The sequence below is a fragment of the Salarias fasciatus genome, chromosome 10, assembly GCF_902148845.1.
Source record: "Salarias fasciatus chromosome 10, fSalaFa1.1, whole genome shotgun sequence".
Lineage (NCBI taxonomy): Eukaryota > Metazoa > Chordata > Actinopteri > Blenniiformes > Blenniidae > Salarias > Salarias fasciatus.
This window is the reverse complement of record NC_043754.1, coordinates 5,166,504-5,184,190: the sequence shown is the minus strand read 5'-3', so window position 1 is coordinate 5,184,190 and position 17,687 is coordinate 5,166,504. Positions and strand designations below refer to the sequence as shown.

At 42.6% G+C, this 17,687-nt stretch overlaps 1 protein-coding gene across 4 annotated transcripts in view; it reads left to right on the top strand.

Annotated features, from left to right (window-relative positions):
* Positions 1 to 7,784: 7,784 nt before the first annotated feature.
* The window catches only part of dscama (Down syndrome cell adhesion molecule a), a 103,986-nt gene continuing 94,083 nt past the window's right edge, over positions 7,785 to 17,687 (top strand). For all 4 annotated transcript variants that reach the window (XM_030101609.1, XM_030101610.1, XM_030101608.1 and 1 more), the window contains exon 1: positions 7,785 to 8,341. In XM_030101609.1, coding sequence (XP_029957469.1) covers positions 8,299 to 8,341 — 43 coding nt within the window. In that variant the 5' untranslated portion in view covers positions 7,785 to 8,298. The remainder of the gene's footprint in view (positions 8,342 to 17,687) is intronic.

Here is a 17,687-nt window from a genome sequence, read left to right as displayed (position 1 = left end):
GGATTTGATATCCTAACACTCCTTCAACAAATTTCAAAAAAACTACCAGTAACCATAAAAATGGAGGTTTTCAATCAGGACGTTATTGACTCAAATGAGTTCTCACCAGAATTTCCCAAATATTAATACATAATGACATGAAGGTATAGAGGCTGTGATGGTGTTGATCTCTACAAGCCAGATTTTCTTTCCAGGAAAAACAGCAGTGAATGTTCCAGAAGTAAATGTAAAGCAGGGAGGTTCAGGAAAGTGGGAGTGATTGATTGAGTCTCTCTCGGGGTCTGTCGGGGCCTGATAAGGTCACCATAATGAGTTTTTTTTTTTTTCCTCTGTGACCACATCTGTTAGGGAAATGTGAGAAATCGTCTTGCTATGGGTGAGATTTAGGAAAGGGAAACAAACCCAATTTAAAAAAAGAATCAGTAATTTCATCACCATGAAAGAGATGTGATGTGGAATATATTACATAAAATACAATATCATGACTAATGCTAACCATGAAAATCCTGCGAGAACGTACATCCCCGATAATTTCAATAGGAGGAATGTCTTATACCCCGAACATTTAGATTTAGATTTCTTTTGTCAACCCAGCTTGAATCTCAGCTGTGAATTAAAAAGGTTCAGAAATCCCAGAATTACCTCGGGATGACCCTGCTGTCCACTCAATCAGGACTGACAGAAAGCATTGAGCCGTGAGATGCAAAGCAGTCAATGAGTGGAATCGATGAATGGATCTGCTAAGGTAGGCCATCAAGGCGCTCGGCTCCGTCCGCTCAATTGGCCGCTGCCTTACAAGGCAAAGTGATTATGGAGACCAATAAAGGAGAGTTAGTCTTTTTCAGCCTTGTTAACCAGGACTGTGCCTGGCTTTTAGGTAGTTCTCTGTTCTTTAAATGAACCGGCTAACGCGCAAGAAAAAGAGGGCCAGAAGTCAATCAGAAGCAGACTGGAGGAATTTGTGAATACCACCGCTGGTTGATTAGCACCTCAGTGATCAATCAACACGGCGGAACACAAAGAAATGCAGTTCCTGTTTTGTGGTTGTGTGCCACTGTAAACCAGTCAAGCTGGAAGTTAAACCCTTGCCTGCTTGGACTGTATATCAAATGATAATCTACCTGATTCACCCAGATCGACTGGATGCTCATGCAGACAGATTGTGTGTTGTTTGTACGCATTTTGCAGGTGATTTATTCAGAATAGACGCCAACATGAATAGTTGGGAGCAATGATTATCATCGACTATCAGAGCTCCATCAGTGGTACTGCCGGTTTGGTGGAGCCACAGAGTCGACCTAACCCCAAATTCCCATCATGCTCAATCGGCCTTGGACATGAATCGATTGCATTTTATCGAGAAAATCAAGACCACTGCTACCAGCACAGTTTTTGCAGTATTTTTTAAGAGCCTGGTGAGAAGGTTTTTGCAAATGCCATAAAGAGCGAGTCAGATTTTGACGGTGGAAGAAAGAGATCTCTGCCACTCTGTCTTTGTTTGATGTTTGAAAAGCATCAGTCCAATAAAGGCTGAAGTTTCCTCGTGTACAGATCATTAAAGTCAATTTCTTTGCTTCTTTGAGGAGGCATAAAGCTACACCATACCAGAAAATCTTCAGTTTAGTTTTTTTTAACTGTAAAATCAGTAAATTATAACAGGGCATAAGGTGTTTTTAGGGAAAAAAGGCATTATTTAAATAGTAGGAACACGAACAGACTGATTTAGAACCAGTTTCTTTCTGCCCATGCCTTGATTTCTTTTCTTTTGTTGCTTTGGATTTGAGAGCAGAGTATCACTTCTTCAGTTACCTGCAGCGGGATGCTTGCAGTACATGGCTTGTTTTCAAGCAGACGCAGCACTTTCCACCCTCTAATGGTGAGGAATTACTCTCAAAGGGAACACGGTTTCTCCATTTCTTTTTTTTCGGCAGACATGTCGACTCATTAAACTTGAATTGTGACTTTATCTCCTGTTCTGCTCAGAATTTATGGCCAGAGAGTGAGGATTCAAAGATGATCTAATAAAACGGGGGTCTCGGGATGTACGTTAAGACTACTGTTCCTCCTCCATTCTTACCTCATAACAGGCTTTGAATTATTCAGCGGGCTGACCCGGCTCGCTCATTCCTGAGGCGTCGCAGATTGAGATGAACCCGCCACCGTTGGTCATCTTCGAGACATTATCAGACATATTTTATTGGGCTGTTTGAGTGTAATCAAAGTGCTTGAGACTGTTTTGTTATTAAGAGCTATAAGAGATTCCCCTCGGGGAATTCAGCTCTTTGTATTCATGATTAATGGATATCATCGTTTTCCGCTGCGCACCGACTTCTCCTTTTACCTGCGTATATACACAGCAATGCAAACAATGTCCCATTGGCAAGAATAGAAATGATCGGATAACTATTGATGTATCACTGTAGGCTTGTGTTTTAGATTAGTGGCTCTACCCCTCGTCACCACTAAATGAAACATCCAAATGAAGAAACATTAACAACTCTTGAAAGTCAAAAGATGCTGAGAGGAAATTCTTATATTAAACTTTCAGTTGTCTACATTTTGATTAAAAACTTTTGCAATTTTAACAAACTCAACCTTATTTTCAGGCACACATTGTGTATGTCAAATCCGTAAGTCATATTCTGCATTGAGAAACCGTTCGTCGATGCTCAGTTGACGTATGTGAGCCAATCTACTTAGAAAACATGCCGTTATGGGCTGTGAGCAGGCAACTGTGCGTTGATTTTCATCCCATTGAAAACAGGCCTACGACCCACTTCAGAGTCGCGACCCATACAAGATGACGTGTTAATCCCAGAAACTCTCCGTGTTTGATAAGCATTCAAGGAAACAGATTAAATGAATGTCTCGGTTAAAGTCAAGCGGTTTGACAGGTCGAACCAGGAGTCGTTAAGATGCCTGTCGATGTTTTAACATTTAAATAACAGAAGGATTTAAGGGGATAACGCCTTTTGATTCGATCATAACCTCCCAGCATATCATGGATTTAAAGCAGGGATTACAGAAATAAGGACTGAGCTCTTTATGACCATACAGCCAGTGGCTTTAATCCAATCTCCATACACAAACAGGCCAGTGGGAAGAACGCTGAAGACAGTCATTTACCGTGTGGCTGAATCATAACAAGTCAACAAACAGAAGGAAGGTGCGAAATCAACAAGATTGATGAAAAAATGGGTCAGTGTCGACGTAAAGATGGTTCTGTTGTGTCAATAAAACAAACTGTGGCACTGTAATAAATGAGGAAAGTTTTGACAAAGTTTTTCTTTTTTCTTTTTGATTCTTTGTGTTTTTATTGGAAATGTGTGAAAAAACAAACTACGGACAAAACGTATGAGACAACATCTTTAGTGGTTGTACTGTACATCGTTGTAAGGTTCCACAATGTGTCCACTTTGATAGAAATTAAGACTATTTTATTTTGTGGTTGCTTACTGATTATGGCAGTAGACAGAATATCAGTTCAAAGTGCATAAAAACACAATGTAAAAGTTATAAAATATTGGGCATTTTATTGAGTGAAATAAGTATTTGATTCCCAACAACTCACCCAGAATGTTGGTGCCCATGTGCCACACAGCATTGCACCATCAACCAGTTACCAGTCCTCCTGATTGTAACTGTCATCTCAAAAAGAAGCATATTAATGTCATGGAGGGAGCAAGACAGTCTCCAGACCTCAACCCAGTTGGAAAACTGTGAAGGGAGCGCAAGCTTCCAGTTTCCAAGAAACATGAACGATTTGGAGACTGACTGCAAAGAGGAAAGGTTGAAAATCCCCCCTGAGCTGAGAGCAAACCTGGTGACAAACCACGACAAACGTCTCACTGCAGCATCTGCAGTCATTTTGGATTTTCATGCCATTTTTCTATTTTATGGTAGTTTTGCGTTTTCATTTGGTTTGTTGTAGTAACACGTTGTTACTTGTCATTGTGCTTTGTGGGTTTAAGGTGCTTTTGTGTTTTTGTGCGTCCCTTCAGTCTTAGTTGTTTTCATTTGTGGTCATTTTGTATCATTTGTAAGGACAGTGGTATAAATTTGTGTCTCTTTGGTCATTTTGGGTCATTTTTACAGTCGTTCTCTGTGTCTCTGTGGTCAATTTTGAGTTTTTGGAATCATTTTTGTTTGGATTTGTTGTAATTTTTTATCATTTGATGATATGATGTCATATTGTGTCTTCTTGTGTTTGAAAGTGTCTTTTTATTGTCATTCTCTGTCTCTTTGTGGTCAGTTTTGTCTTGATTTGTGGTCCTTTTGAGCATCTTTGGTTAATTTATGTGAGAATTGTTTCGCTTTTCTTCTGTTTGTTTACTTTCTCGCCCCGTGCGTCTGTTAGAAGCATTCAAATCTGCTCCATCATGGAGCAACACCTGAGTGTGCATCTGATGCAGATGTGTGTTGTTCACTGCTCTCCGCTTCCTGCAGCTGGAGCAAAATTTGTGCAGCAGCATTTCTAATAATAATAAGCTGTTTGAAAGGATAGCAGGGTACTGAGAGTACCAGGCTGCCGCACAGAGGCAGGCGATTCACACTCCACACAATGCCACAACTGCATGGGCCGAAAAATAAAAAGAAGCTCTTTTTCACTGCTGGCAGCCGTGGGGACTGACAGGGAGGCATATTAGGCAAAATCAACACACACACAAAAAACAACAACTTTGTATGCGATGTGTGAGTAACATAGTGCGCATTTTCCTTGCTTTCTTATTCCGGATGGCTGCAGCCCGTGATAATGATCTGTTTTATTCTGGGGATGCCTGGCTGGAAGCGCACACAGAGGCCAGACAGGCGGTGACAGGTCCTGTATTCCTGGTGCAGAGCGTGCTCATGTGCAGGTCTGTGGATGTGGATGCTAAATCTCTCAGACAGATACTGTATCTGGGCGGAGGGCTGCAGCCGGGATCGCCTTTGAACATAAATGGGCCAGGCTAAATTCAAACAGTCACATGACAGTGGATGTCACTGCAGCTACATTTGTGTCAGTGCGAGCAGAATCTTTTCGGATCCAAGATGCAAGTGTGACTTTCTTATCAAAACAGCACGTCTGGGAAGTGTAACATGGACGTTTGCTCGCATTTATCATGTCTCAAGATGGAGAAAGAATCCTAGAAATTCCTGCGCTTGACATTTTCAGGTGTACACACTGTTTTTCTGTAAAGTCTCAGGCGCTGGTTCAGCCTGCGGAGTTATTGAAACAGTCAACTTGTTTGATGATTAGTCTTTCCAGCCGTTCTCTGCCGTTCAACAGGTTCATCTGGACCTGAACCCCACATGACCTTCAGCTCTCTTTGTGCCAGAATAAAACATGTGCATACATTTGATAGAAACCTAATAGGTTTTCTTGGCTGACTCTAAAGAAGAAGTGATGTTCATGTTACATTTATCAGCTAATGTGATAAAACTAAATATAAACCATCAACACTGAGAATTTACCATTGGAAGACTTTGTGAAGCCCCAACCAGAGTGTCTGTGATGAAAGATGTTCATTAATATGCAGTTTTTCTCCTTAATCATGTTCTCTGTTATAATTAATATAGTCAGAGTAACTAGTTGGATTTTCGTTGACTAGTAAGCAATATTTGCCAACAACATAAATAGGAACAACTGTGTCTTTGCAGCATTGACCTGACAGAGTTGTATTATTAGCAAACTTGTGAGAAACTTTATTTTTTTTTTGTATTTCATGAAGATGAAGTTTTTCATTTGTGCTCTGTTTGCACGTGTTTGTGTTTTTCAAACAAAAACATTGTTACTCACTATTTGAACCCATAAAATTAAATTTTTTATGTTATTTGTGACACAGTTGGGAAAAATTTCATGTCCTTTCCGGTTTTGCAGGGATAATTTGTTGAATTTGTTGAATAATCTGAAGCTTAATGTCACCAGTGTAGCTTTGATAAAAAAAATAGTTTGATGGATTATTAATTACAGATTTCACATCAGATCAGGACAATAGTTAGGTATATTTGATATAAACCACAGGACTCCATCACGACCTTTGAACTTATAATTGAACACATGAGTTAAGATCACAAAAAGCACCAAACTGTTAAACCCTGACTTTTCTGCATTTCGCATCATGGTGAGACGCCTGTTGTCTCTTTTCAGGACCTTCAGTTTTAAAGATGCGCTGGTTCTCCACAGCCAATCGGCTGTCTCCATCCCACCTCCTCTGCCTCATCAACCAGCTCCGTTTCCAACATCCTTTTTCAAATATATCCACTGTCTCTCCTCAGCACGTCCAAACCGTCTCCACCTGGAACCACTCGGGTCGGTTCACATTTGATCCTTTTCCTTTTAAAGACAGCCGAAGCTTCAAAATCACAAGCGTGGCATGTTCCCCCACAGGTTTTCTGCATGCAAATGACTTGTGAAACTCCAACAAGCATCCCTTAACCTTATTTCAGTATTCTAACCCCTTGAAAAGCGCTCATTATCTTTACGACTCAGACGCTTTCCGGTGCTTTTCTGTCACCAAAGTGAAGCACGTTGTGCTTTTCCAGATGATATGCTGCTTGCTCTCTTCCTGTAGCAGCGTAGTTGTCACATATTAATCCACCGCCGCAGCCCCCCCCTTCCTCCTCCTCCTCCTCTTCCTCCTCCTCCTCCTCCTGTGTGCTTTGAGTGGAGGTGGACTCATACAGTGGGCTCTGGATGTCTGACATGGCCGCTGTTTGATGCCCCCTGGTGCATTGGGGGGGTCGGTACTTATATTTGTCAAGGTCAATTAATGAAAGCAGGAGTAAGGCTGGCTGGGTCCCCAAAACGCCCCTGGGGATCATAAATTATCCAGAAAACACATTAAAAGACAGGATTTGATCTCCTCCAATTAAGATAATTTAGTTTTTTTTTCCCCAAACCCCCCTCCTCTCTCAGTTTCTCTCCACCCTCCCACCAAAATGCCTCCATTGCATCCAGTCAGGTGTGTCCTCCCTCCCTCCCTCCTCCACCTCAGACCTGAGGAGGATGTCCTGCGCGCCTCACTCTTCTTCTGCTTTATGTTAATGTGGCGTTTCCTCCCTCTGGAGCCGGGCACCTTCATCCATCACATCCTGAGATAGAAACAAAAAACAAGAAAACAGGGCTATTCTTTTTTTTTCCCCTTTCTTTTTTGAGAAAGAGGCTCAGCTGTGCGCCTCCCCTTGTCCATCCATCCATTCATCCATCCACCTCTCCACCCCCCCCCCCCCCCCCCACCCCCCCACCCTCCACCCTCCACCACCCCACCTTGCTGCACCTTTAAGGCAATGGAGAGGGCGCAGGGCGGCTGCGGAGCAGGAGCAGCAGGAGCAGGAGGAGAGGAGAGGCTTTATTCCACAGTGCTGTGGCTGTGAGGCAGGGCAGGTTTATAAGCGCAGGGACCGGCGGGTGCATGTGCGCAGTTTGTGTGTGCGGCTGCGGGGGGAAGATGCGTGTGCTTGTTGCTCGCCGGACTGACAGAGGCGGCGAAGAGAGAATGAGTTTCCAGCGCAGCTAACAATCAACTCCTTTTTTTCTTTTTAATTACCCTCATTAAAGCATCCAACTTTTACGCATTTTTTTTCCCTCCCCGACACACCTGAGATGACACGCCCGGGTTTTTTTACGTGCTTCTAATTTCTTTCTTTTCGTTTTTGAAGGGGGTTGATTGATTTTTTTTTTTTTCAATATATACATTATAATTTTTGGATTTGTTTTTTTTTTTAATTTTTTTATTTTTATTCCTCTTGATTTGTGCTTGCTTGACCGTGGAGTTGGGTGTGCGCAGAGGCAGGTTGTCCTATGCGTCTCCAGCCTCTGACTCAGCAGCAGCAGCGGCAGCAGGAGCGGCGGCGGCACAGCTCACCTGGACCGGAGCGCACCGAGCCCAGCTCCCTCATGATCCCCGCACAGCGCAGCTCCGACACCGGGGGACGGCGGCACTGAGGCCCGGCGCGCACAGCGGTGCGGTGCGGTGCGGTGCGCTCAGTCCAATACGATCTGTGGCAGAGACGCACAGTTGTGGATCATACACCCGGAGACAATCAGCAGCAGGAAGGAGAAGCTCAAACCTCCTCCTCTTCATCTTCTTCTTCCCAACGTGAAGGATTGAGAGGGAGCGCGAGGGAGCGAGAGAGAGGGGAAAAGAGAGAGAGAGAGAGAGGAAGAGAGAGAGAGAGAGATCTGCAAGCTCCCCTTTTTTCCTTTCGTTGCAATTGACTTGTTGAAGAAATAAAAGGAAGAAATAAGAAGAAAGAGCGAGCAGGGGGGGAGAGAAGAAGAAAAAGCATAAGCTTGGATATTGAACGGAGCGGGGCATGTGGATATTGGCTCTTATCTTTTCCCAGTGCATCTTGAATGGTAAGTGATGCATTTTGCGCACGACGAACTTCCAAGTTGAGGGTAATTATCCCACAGGAGCGAGCCAGCACATCCTATTCAGAATACTCTGGGAGCATTTGCACGCTGCAAATATCGATTATGCCCTTTATTTATATATTTATTTATTTAATTATTTGTCGTCCTGGAAAATTGAGCGGAGGAGCAGGCTGTTGCTATGTCCTGTCAGGGTTTTTTTTTTTTTTTTTTTGGTGCTGGTGGTTTGGGTTGATGGTTCCAATCACACTAACCTTCAGAAAGCTTAAGTATAAAAACCTCTGAGCTCCTAATGATTGCCCAACATTTAAGAAGAACCTTTAATACAGAGAGAGAGGAGGTGGAGTGGAATAGGTGCAGCCTGCCGCATGAAGGATGAGCCACTTTCTGGATTTCATTTTATTTTTTCCAACACATTTTAAATGAATTCTATCTCTAAACCTCTGCATTATTTTGTTTTATGCTCATTTGCCACCAGAAGTGATTCTTTTCTTTCATCTGTGCCATCACACTGCACTGGGCCTCAGTCTGGGTGCATTTTAATGCACCTATTCCCACATTTTTACATGCTGCATGTGCACATCAGCAGCTTTCAGTCCCACTTTTATCTGTAAGGCTTTTAAAAAATTGTCCTGTTATGTCTGAGTAAAAAAAAAAAAAAATGCTGCCACACATTTGCATGTTTACCTCTTGCTTTCAGCATTTATTTGCTGTAATCTCAGATCTGCATGTGAATTACATTTAAATAAAGTAATTATTTTCTTCATTAGAACTAAGATAACTGCTTTCTATGCAATACAATCTGGAAACTTGCTCAAAAATCAAGAAATCTGAGGCTTGAATTGTTAGATGTTTCCCTGCATGCAACAAAAGTGAAGATTTCTTTAAGTGATTTTCATGCATTTAATGCAAACATAAGATAACGGTTTCATTTTCGTGCATATTTTTGTTAAATTTATCAAGTATCCTCTGGAAAACAGGATTAAAGAGATTGGCTGGTGCTTTTTTTTCCGGCATTGCACCCGCCATATTAGAAGCACAGACATGGAGTCATTTTGGATTGGGAAAAAAAGAGAGACAAGCCCTTATCACCCTTGCCCAAGTGCACATCTGAGAAAAAAGGCTTCCAGATTCAGTTGTGAACAATGAAATTGTCCACAGAAAGCCTCGCTACGCTGTAATTGTGTCGTTTTTGGACTGAGAGTGACTGATTGTGTATATATTTTTACAGCGAATACAAGGGAGGGGGGGGGGGGTGCAGCGAGGAGGACAAGGGGCTGGGAGGTAGATGGGGGGTGGGTTGAGGGGCAGGAATCAGCCCGAAAAGCAAACGGGGGGGAGTTATTTTGATTATGGATCGAAAGGTGAACGGAAGCAAAGGGGTTACGGAAATCAAAAGTGGACACAGTGTGAGTGGAGGACGATGCGTCAAGCAAAGATGACAGGAAAACCATTTTGTGGCCAAGCTGAAGGGTTCAATGAAGGCGGAGGGGGTTATTTATAGGAGGGGATGGAGTGAGAGCACAGCACAGCCCGATTGAAATGAGGCAGGAAGGACGATTTAAAACAACAACAGCAGGGAAAAAAAAAAGGCAGGTCACTGATGTTCATTTCAGATTTCCCCTAGCGCTGGCCTGAGATCTGTTTTCTGAGCACGATCCTTTGCTTTGCTTGTGAATGGCTGTTTTTTTTTTTTCTTCTTACCCCCCCCCCCCCCCCCCCCCCCCCAGTCTCTTTGGTTCAGGCGTTGCAAAATGGCTGCTGCTACAGACATCTACATGGAAACTTTGAATGGCAGCAAACAGCACTCGTAATTGTGATGAATGCTACATGTGCGGCCGCGAGCCGACGCGGTGCCAGTCGGACCAAGCGATCCGTTTGACAGCGACCTCTTTCTATTGATTCGGATGTTGTTTATTGGAACGGCCCAGTGTGCATTATGACAGTCGTGCCTTTGTATTTGGAGAATAATGGACTGTAGGCTGACTGAAAAAGGGGCTGCGATTGTTGATATCAGACTGCTATCAAAGAACAGAGGTTTGAGCGGACGGCTGGGCTCATTTCGCAGCTCTTCCGAGATGTAGCGTCCTGCAATAAAGGCTTTTAGCGAGCTCTGGTCCGGCGCAGGCTGCTGAGGTTGTCTCTATGGAGACCTGGGTAATGAGTGCTGCTGCAGTGTGGAGAAACACTGCACTCCGTTCAGGTGACCTGGGCACAGCTTCCCCGACAGATCTCAGCCCGCCACAGTCTTGTGGGTCCTCTGATCTGAGCAGACTGATTCGGACTGGAACCGGGTCTGTCTGGGCGCCATCTGCATTGTCTGTGTGCAGAAAATAGATTCCAGCTTCAGCCTTCCACCGGTCACTTACGAGTAGCACCTACTGTACTGTGAATTGCCAATTTGAGGACGCATTTGCAAGCTCGTCCACATTAGATATAAACAATTGAGCGCCGCAGAGAGTAAAACCTGCCGTGGAGTTCACTCCAGCGGTGCTTGAGCTTTTAAAGTGCTCTCGCAAAAGTGTCTATTAAAACCCAAATGGAAGAGGAACAACATTTTCCAGTTATGAAGAGATAAAATTGGGGAGGAAATGGCATAATGTTGTTTTTTTTGCTTAGCTACGCCAGAGGGGGAGAGAATCTGACACATGCTCAATTGGACACTAATAAGCTGTGTAAATATACAGCACAGCTCCTCAATTGGCTCTTAGTTTCACTCTGTGCATGTGTATTTTTAGCATTCAGCTTATAATGGCGAGGGGGGCTGCCGGAGAAAAGGTAGTGCCGCTTATTAAAACATAAGCATTTTCGAGGTGACTTAATCATGTTATCAAACGTGATTAATGGAGGAGCAGGATTTTGTTTCCCTCTACAGTTTCACCCCGACTCGCATCATCACAGCAGCCGCAGCAGCAAGCTGTCGGCTAGCTACTAACAATTTTCAGAGCGTTAAAGACAGAAAACAGCAGGTCATCTGAGTGCCTGCCGTCAACAGACTGTATCCAAGGCTGGGTATTAAGCACACTGAGGACAGAGGTTACAATCAGTCAGCCTCAGGGAGGAGGGGAAGGACTGTCATTAAAATTTAGGACAAATTTACAAATTTACGTACTTAAACCTCGGTGACGGGGCTTTCACGTCTGCCAAGTCATGAGTTATCTTCTGCAACTCAACTTTATATTATACTTTTTGTTTTCCTTCTCGAGACTCATCACATTAACTCAAAATGACATGAAGTCAATCAGTAAAACGTTCAGTAACCACATATCTCTCTTGTTTTCCACGCAGTAACCCCTCACAGCACTGTAACTGAGCCGTTGGTTACATAAACGCATTTTATGGTTATGATAAAGTGAGAATAGTTGTGAAAATAAAAAGAGAGATTTAAAGCACAAACCAGAGCAAAAATGTGTGTATTATAAGAAACAACACATTTGTTTTCTCAATGCGAAGCCACAATGAAATTCCTTGTTGTTAGTGCTCCCATTTAATGTTTGGTTTTAAAACTGCCTGTGAAGACCACGACATAAAAACCTCGTGCTCATACTGTTAACCCCAGCAGGTGCAGGCGCTGTTTGTTGCATAACTTTGTTTTGGTTAATAAAAAGGCTTCACACTGGAGGTTTTCCCATCCGTCCATATTCAGTATTGCTTAATCCTGGTCAGGGTTGCAGTTCACTGAAGGAAATCCCAGGTAACTATGGACGAGGGCAGGATACACCTGGACGGGCCACCCGTTGACCTCACATGCTTGTTTTTGGACTATGGGAGGAAACCAGGGAGAATATGGAAACTCCACACAGAAATGATCACAGTTTTCAACATTATTGTGCGTTTTGTCTGCCATGGTACGGCCACATATTTTTCCATCTTGTGGAATCTCGATGTGGATCTGGCAGTTTGTCCTTTTAGAGATTATTGTTCAGAGTTAAAGCACTGAACAAGATAAAGCAACATTACTGCCAAAAGGAAATCAGACTAACAGGAAGTATTGTTATGATTTAAAACGCTTTATCTTGTTCTGTACATCAGTCCCTCTCAATGTCATGCAAATACAGTATGATTGCAAACTAAACAATTCACAAAATTTACTGACACTTTCAACTTTTTTTAAATTTCTGCAGCTGGTTCACGTCTGACTGGAAGTTGTTTGTGCAACTTTATTTAAAACGTACTTTAGATGAATTAGATGACATTAACTGTAAAGCCTGTAAAGTAGTTTTGTTTTGGTTGTTTTTTTTAAAACTAAAATGAGATAGAAGTTTGAGAATTTGTAGACGTTTTTTTCAGAAGTCGAGTCAAATCTAAATACAAAGAACTTGAAGAATCACAGCTTTCTCTTTGTAATGATGATTATTAGCCAGTGTTCATTGCTCAATTTCTGGATTAAGTAGTTCGTATAAAGTACATTTGCATCTCTTATTTGTCCATTTTTTTTCCCAGGCCTATTAAAAGTAATTTGGTTAAGTTATAACGTTGAAAACAGACTAATTTGCCGTATTTAATGAATCCAATTTATTCACTTTACGCTGCCAGCTGTTGAGCTACTGTACAACTGTTCATACATTAGAATTCAGGCTACGTCTTCTCTCGGGACGTTTTTTTGATCCCTTTTTTCCTTGAGGGCAAAGATGGCATTTCAATACAGAGCCAAGGATCTGATCTGAACTTTCGAAAGCGAAACCAACATCTCCAATGTTTCTTTGTCTTTAGGTCAGTGTTGATGGTTTATTTCTCAACGTTGGCCTCATCCAGTTGTTTCTGATGGGGAATGGTGGGTCGGAGTCAGGGCGGTGTTTGGAGGTCACATTAAGGCCAGTGGGAAACTAGGTCTGCTCCGTCTCGTGTCTTTTGGTATACATCTGTCAGCTCATATCGAGGCAGAGCGGGCTGACAGAGTCACCGCAACACACATCAGCAAACAACAACTGTACTCCGATCCTCAGCCGCACATTAATATCAACACACCAGTCAGCACAATGTAGGCCAGCGGGAACACAGGTTCGAAACGCTTCTCCAAAGAACCCAGTGGAGCTTTGTATCGATTCCTTTCAGTTTTGGCGTTTGGTAGTAGAATACGGGATTCAGATAATGCAGCTTTGTTGGTTGTTTCATTACATTTTCTGAGCTAGATCTGGTTTGTGATGCGGTTTCTGATTTATCTATTAGTTTGTGGAGTTTTACAGAAAGACAAAAGACTTTAGAGTACCAAGTAAGCTTGTAATTCAGCCTCACAGTTGTACAAGGCATCACTGATGTTATTATGGCTTTGCTTCAATCATGCATGAGGTGTAATATTAGAAGGTATTAGTGACTTGCTGTTTCCGTGGACTCACTAATCACTCCGGGATTTGTCAGTGCCATCAGGTCAAGGTTTTTTTTTTTTTTAGTCCCTCCTCCACTGTGTGTGTGTGTTTGTGTGTGTGTGTGTGTGTGTGTGTGTGTACGCCTTGGCTTGGCTGTGAGTAGGCTCAAGCATATGTTAATGGATGCACATTGAACTGTTAAAGGTTTCATTTAACCCAGACCAGAATGCTTAAGGAGATGATAGTGTGCAGTGAGGCAGAAAAAGAGGGGAAATCGCAGGCTTTGGGGGGGTTGAAGAGGGAGTCCGTTTCTGTTATGTGGCATCCCAACCTCATAAACAGTCAGAAAAAATGTCCACTCCACATTTTAGGTAGATATGTAGTTCGTTCTCATTATTCTTTGTCCGGTTGTAGCTCACCGTTGGATAAATATCCAGTAGCACAGCCTGCTATTTGTACTCACACAGTCTGGTTAAATACTGTTAATGGAAAGCTTCCCACTGCTTCTCCTGGTGACACTGGGCGATGGCGCTGACACTGGGGCAGTGTGTGAGGATTTATTAAATGTCAGCAAAATATGAAGTTGAATTTAATAAGGTCAAGTCAAATGGGGGAGAAAAACGCTCTGCAATCATGAGGTAGTCAAACACTGCAAAGGCTATTCGGAGACTTCCAAGCTTGTTAATGTTTCACAAATAACACAAGGGGAAAAAAAAGGCGTACTTAATATGCAGTGCAATATTACAAATGTGCGGCCCCATTCACCTGACATTTTTGCACTCTTGTTTCAGAAAAGTTTTACATTTATGCAACATTTTTCAAAAGGATGTCCATTTCCACAAAAATAGCTCAAACGCTGAATTTGATGTAGTTGGCATGTTGGGCCACTAGTGGGTGCTCTTGTTTGTTTTGATCATGAAACCACACACATATCCATGCAGGGAACAGTATGCTGTAAACATTAACATAGGAGTTTGTGGACATTTGTGTGGCGAGACGACAGAGTTGGTTTGCTATTATGGGCGTCCCAGGCGAACATGGAATGGAGTGATGCCACTCTGGAGGTCGCTGTTGTTATTGCACACCTACTAAGCATGTGCAGAAGAACTGTTTACAATAGACATAGTATTGAGCATGCACAGGAGAAGCATTTTCAAAAAGTTGTTTCCAACTCCTGTTTCCACTGAGACAGATTCAGAGCATTTTCAGAAAGTTCCGTCTTGGGAGCCACTTTCCAAAAGTGTCCTTTTTGTCTCCGAGCACCGTTGTCATGTAAACAGACACTCAAAGTGCAGTAAAAGTTCTGATTTCACTTGGAAACACTGTCTCGTAAATGGGGCCTCTGAAAAAAGTCTATACATTAAATTGTGACGTTATTATGCTAAACATTCTCAAAAAAGTTGTTTGCATTTTAAATGAACTTCTGGATTTATCTTCATATTCTTAAATGTTTACAATTTGGCACTTTTTTTTCTTGTAATCCTACTTAACTTCCTGTTTCACTCATTTCTTCTCTTTACGAAATAGATGATGTTAGATTACAACACTGAAACCTGGCAGCCATAGATGTAAATACACATTTCATTTTCGTCAATTTAGGCAGTTTATTTCCTTTCAACTTCCTGTAAATGTGGAATAAGTGATGCTCAACATTGGAGGTTGGTTAGAATTGGAAAGAATAACACCAAATTTCCAGAATTTCATGTCCAGCTGGTTGTGATATAATCTGTCCAATCTCAGCATTTAATGTGATACAGGAGCAGTTGTGATTGATTTCTCTTCAAAAAACAAATTTATTAGATACCTTTCCAACTAAAATGAAGCAAATATGGACTTACTGCATAACAATTATTCCTGATATCTCTTATAAAAGACAAGCATATCTGATTTTTCAGCAAGAGTTTGATGTGTGTATGTGTGTGAATCAGACTAGTGACTTAACAAGATGCCAATTAGTTGTGTTGTTTGTGTCTGTAGGCTTTCATTATAAAATAGGGCACTGGGTTAATGCTTTGACCGGGCAGGTAGTGCCAGACGTGAGCTAAGTTTTCTAAATAAAGGATCCGGTCAAAGCGCTTTTCCCTCTGTTTACTTTTGGGATTTTCTACATTAACCTAGAAGAGAAAGGCACACCAGCAAGCTGAGGACATTCCTGACAGAAGACTTTAAAGGACATGAGGTTACATTGTCTTTATTCACTATAGTAGTGGTCACTCAAAGGGAAAATAAGCTGTGCAGTACTTCTACAAGCAAGCACTAAGCACATGATCATGAACCATGTGAATGGTAAGAATTCAATACAGAAAGTAGTCATTGGTGGCCCCAAAATACTGATAACAACAAATATCAGTTTTATTGAAAGTGATACATTTTTCCTATTAAAGAGAACAAGAATGAAAATGTCACTACAGTAACATTTTGGCCCTGTTTGCACAACATTTTCAAGAGAAAACAGAAAACTTTCATTGTGTTTTTGGTTTCCGTTTACATGATAATGATGATCAAAGCCACAGAAGAAGCAGGTTTTGTCTCGAATGCAGCTGGAAGGACCCACGCGCAGGCAGCCAGGTGGAGTTCAAACTCATTTATTTTCAGGAGAAGGAACGCAGGAATACAGTAACGCAGGATAAAGGAATAAAGGAACGTTGAACTGAGCCGACATGCAGGCAAGGACACAGAAGCACGCAGACAGACCCACAAGGAGCCGACAAGACACACCAGGGGAGCAGGACTTAAGTAGGGGCAGACACAGGTGTGGTACATTAGGTGGTAACGAGGCAGGTGGCTGGGCAGGAGAACATGAGGGCAGACAAACACAAAAAGGGACCCTAGCGCCCCCACGTGGCCGCAGGGGCACGGGGCGTGACAGCTTTAGGAAATCGGCTCCCACGGTAGAACTTTTTGAGAATGCTTCTACTACATCTCCGCCTAAACGAGAGAAAACAAACCTTTTCTGAAACCTTGCTACTTGCCTGAGCACCACAGTTGTAGCAACCAGTTCTTCTGCACGTACATGAGTAGATGTACAACAACCATGGTGGCTGCTACAGTGGCTTCCGGTCCCTATTCTCCTGCGACTTGTTAGTTTTGTTGAGACTCACTCATAATAAAAATCCACCATGCTCGGCTGTCCATTCCAATGTCCGTGTTGATGTTTTGTTGATGTTTTTAGTGTATTGTTCTCTGTGTGTGTGTGTGTGTGTGTGATTTCATAGCAGACAATATGAGCAATACGTAGTTTTCAGTGTTTCTGCCCATTTCTGGGATCATTAGAGTTTAGATATCAGCTCACCTGCTTTCATCAGTTTTGAGCATATAAAGAGCAGTGTCATCCACATACAAGGCATGCCTGTAATAAAGCTCATAATTTGCTGATGAGGGAGATTAAATATCATCGATATTTCTCTTCAGAGGCACCTGCGGTGGTTTGAGTATCTAAGGATAGTTGAGGTCTGTGCAGAGGAGAGGTTGGGGTTTATGGATCAGATGAAGGACTTTGAGTTTCACTGAAATATTTAATATTCTTTATGAACTAATGAGCTTAACCAACTGTGACTGTCATAGGACGTGAAGCAAGTGTTTACTATTGTTACCATGGCAACAGTGGCCCCTCATGCATGAAGTCTCTGGTGGTTAAAGTGCAATAAGAATCCCCTGGCCCCTGCAGATCGTATCCAACAGCAATGCATGTTGTTGTTCGGTTGGAGGATTTCATGATGAAAAGAAAAATGCATTTATTGGGTGCAGAAACCTGCCTTAACACACTCCCCCAGCAGCCTACACTCCATCAGTGTTGCCCCCAGTGATTTAACTGGTAATGTAATGCAGTGGCTGTGGACATTTCATGCTGCAGTATGCTGCAGCGGCATGGGAACATGACTGTTTGGAGAAGGCGCTGGTCACTGGGGTGATCCAACTGTTGCCAAACCACCCCTGCAGAGACCTGCCTGCTGGGCCTTTTCCTTCATGTGTGCATGCACAGAGAGCGGCTCCTATCTGTTTACAGCATGCGTGCATATCCCTGA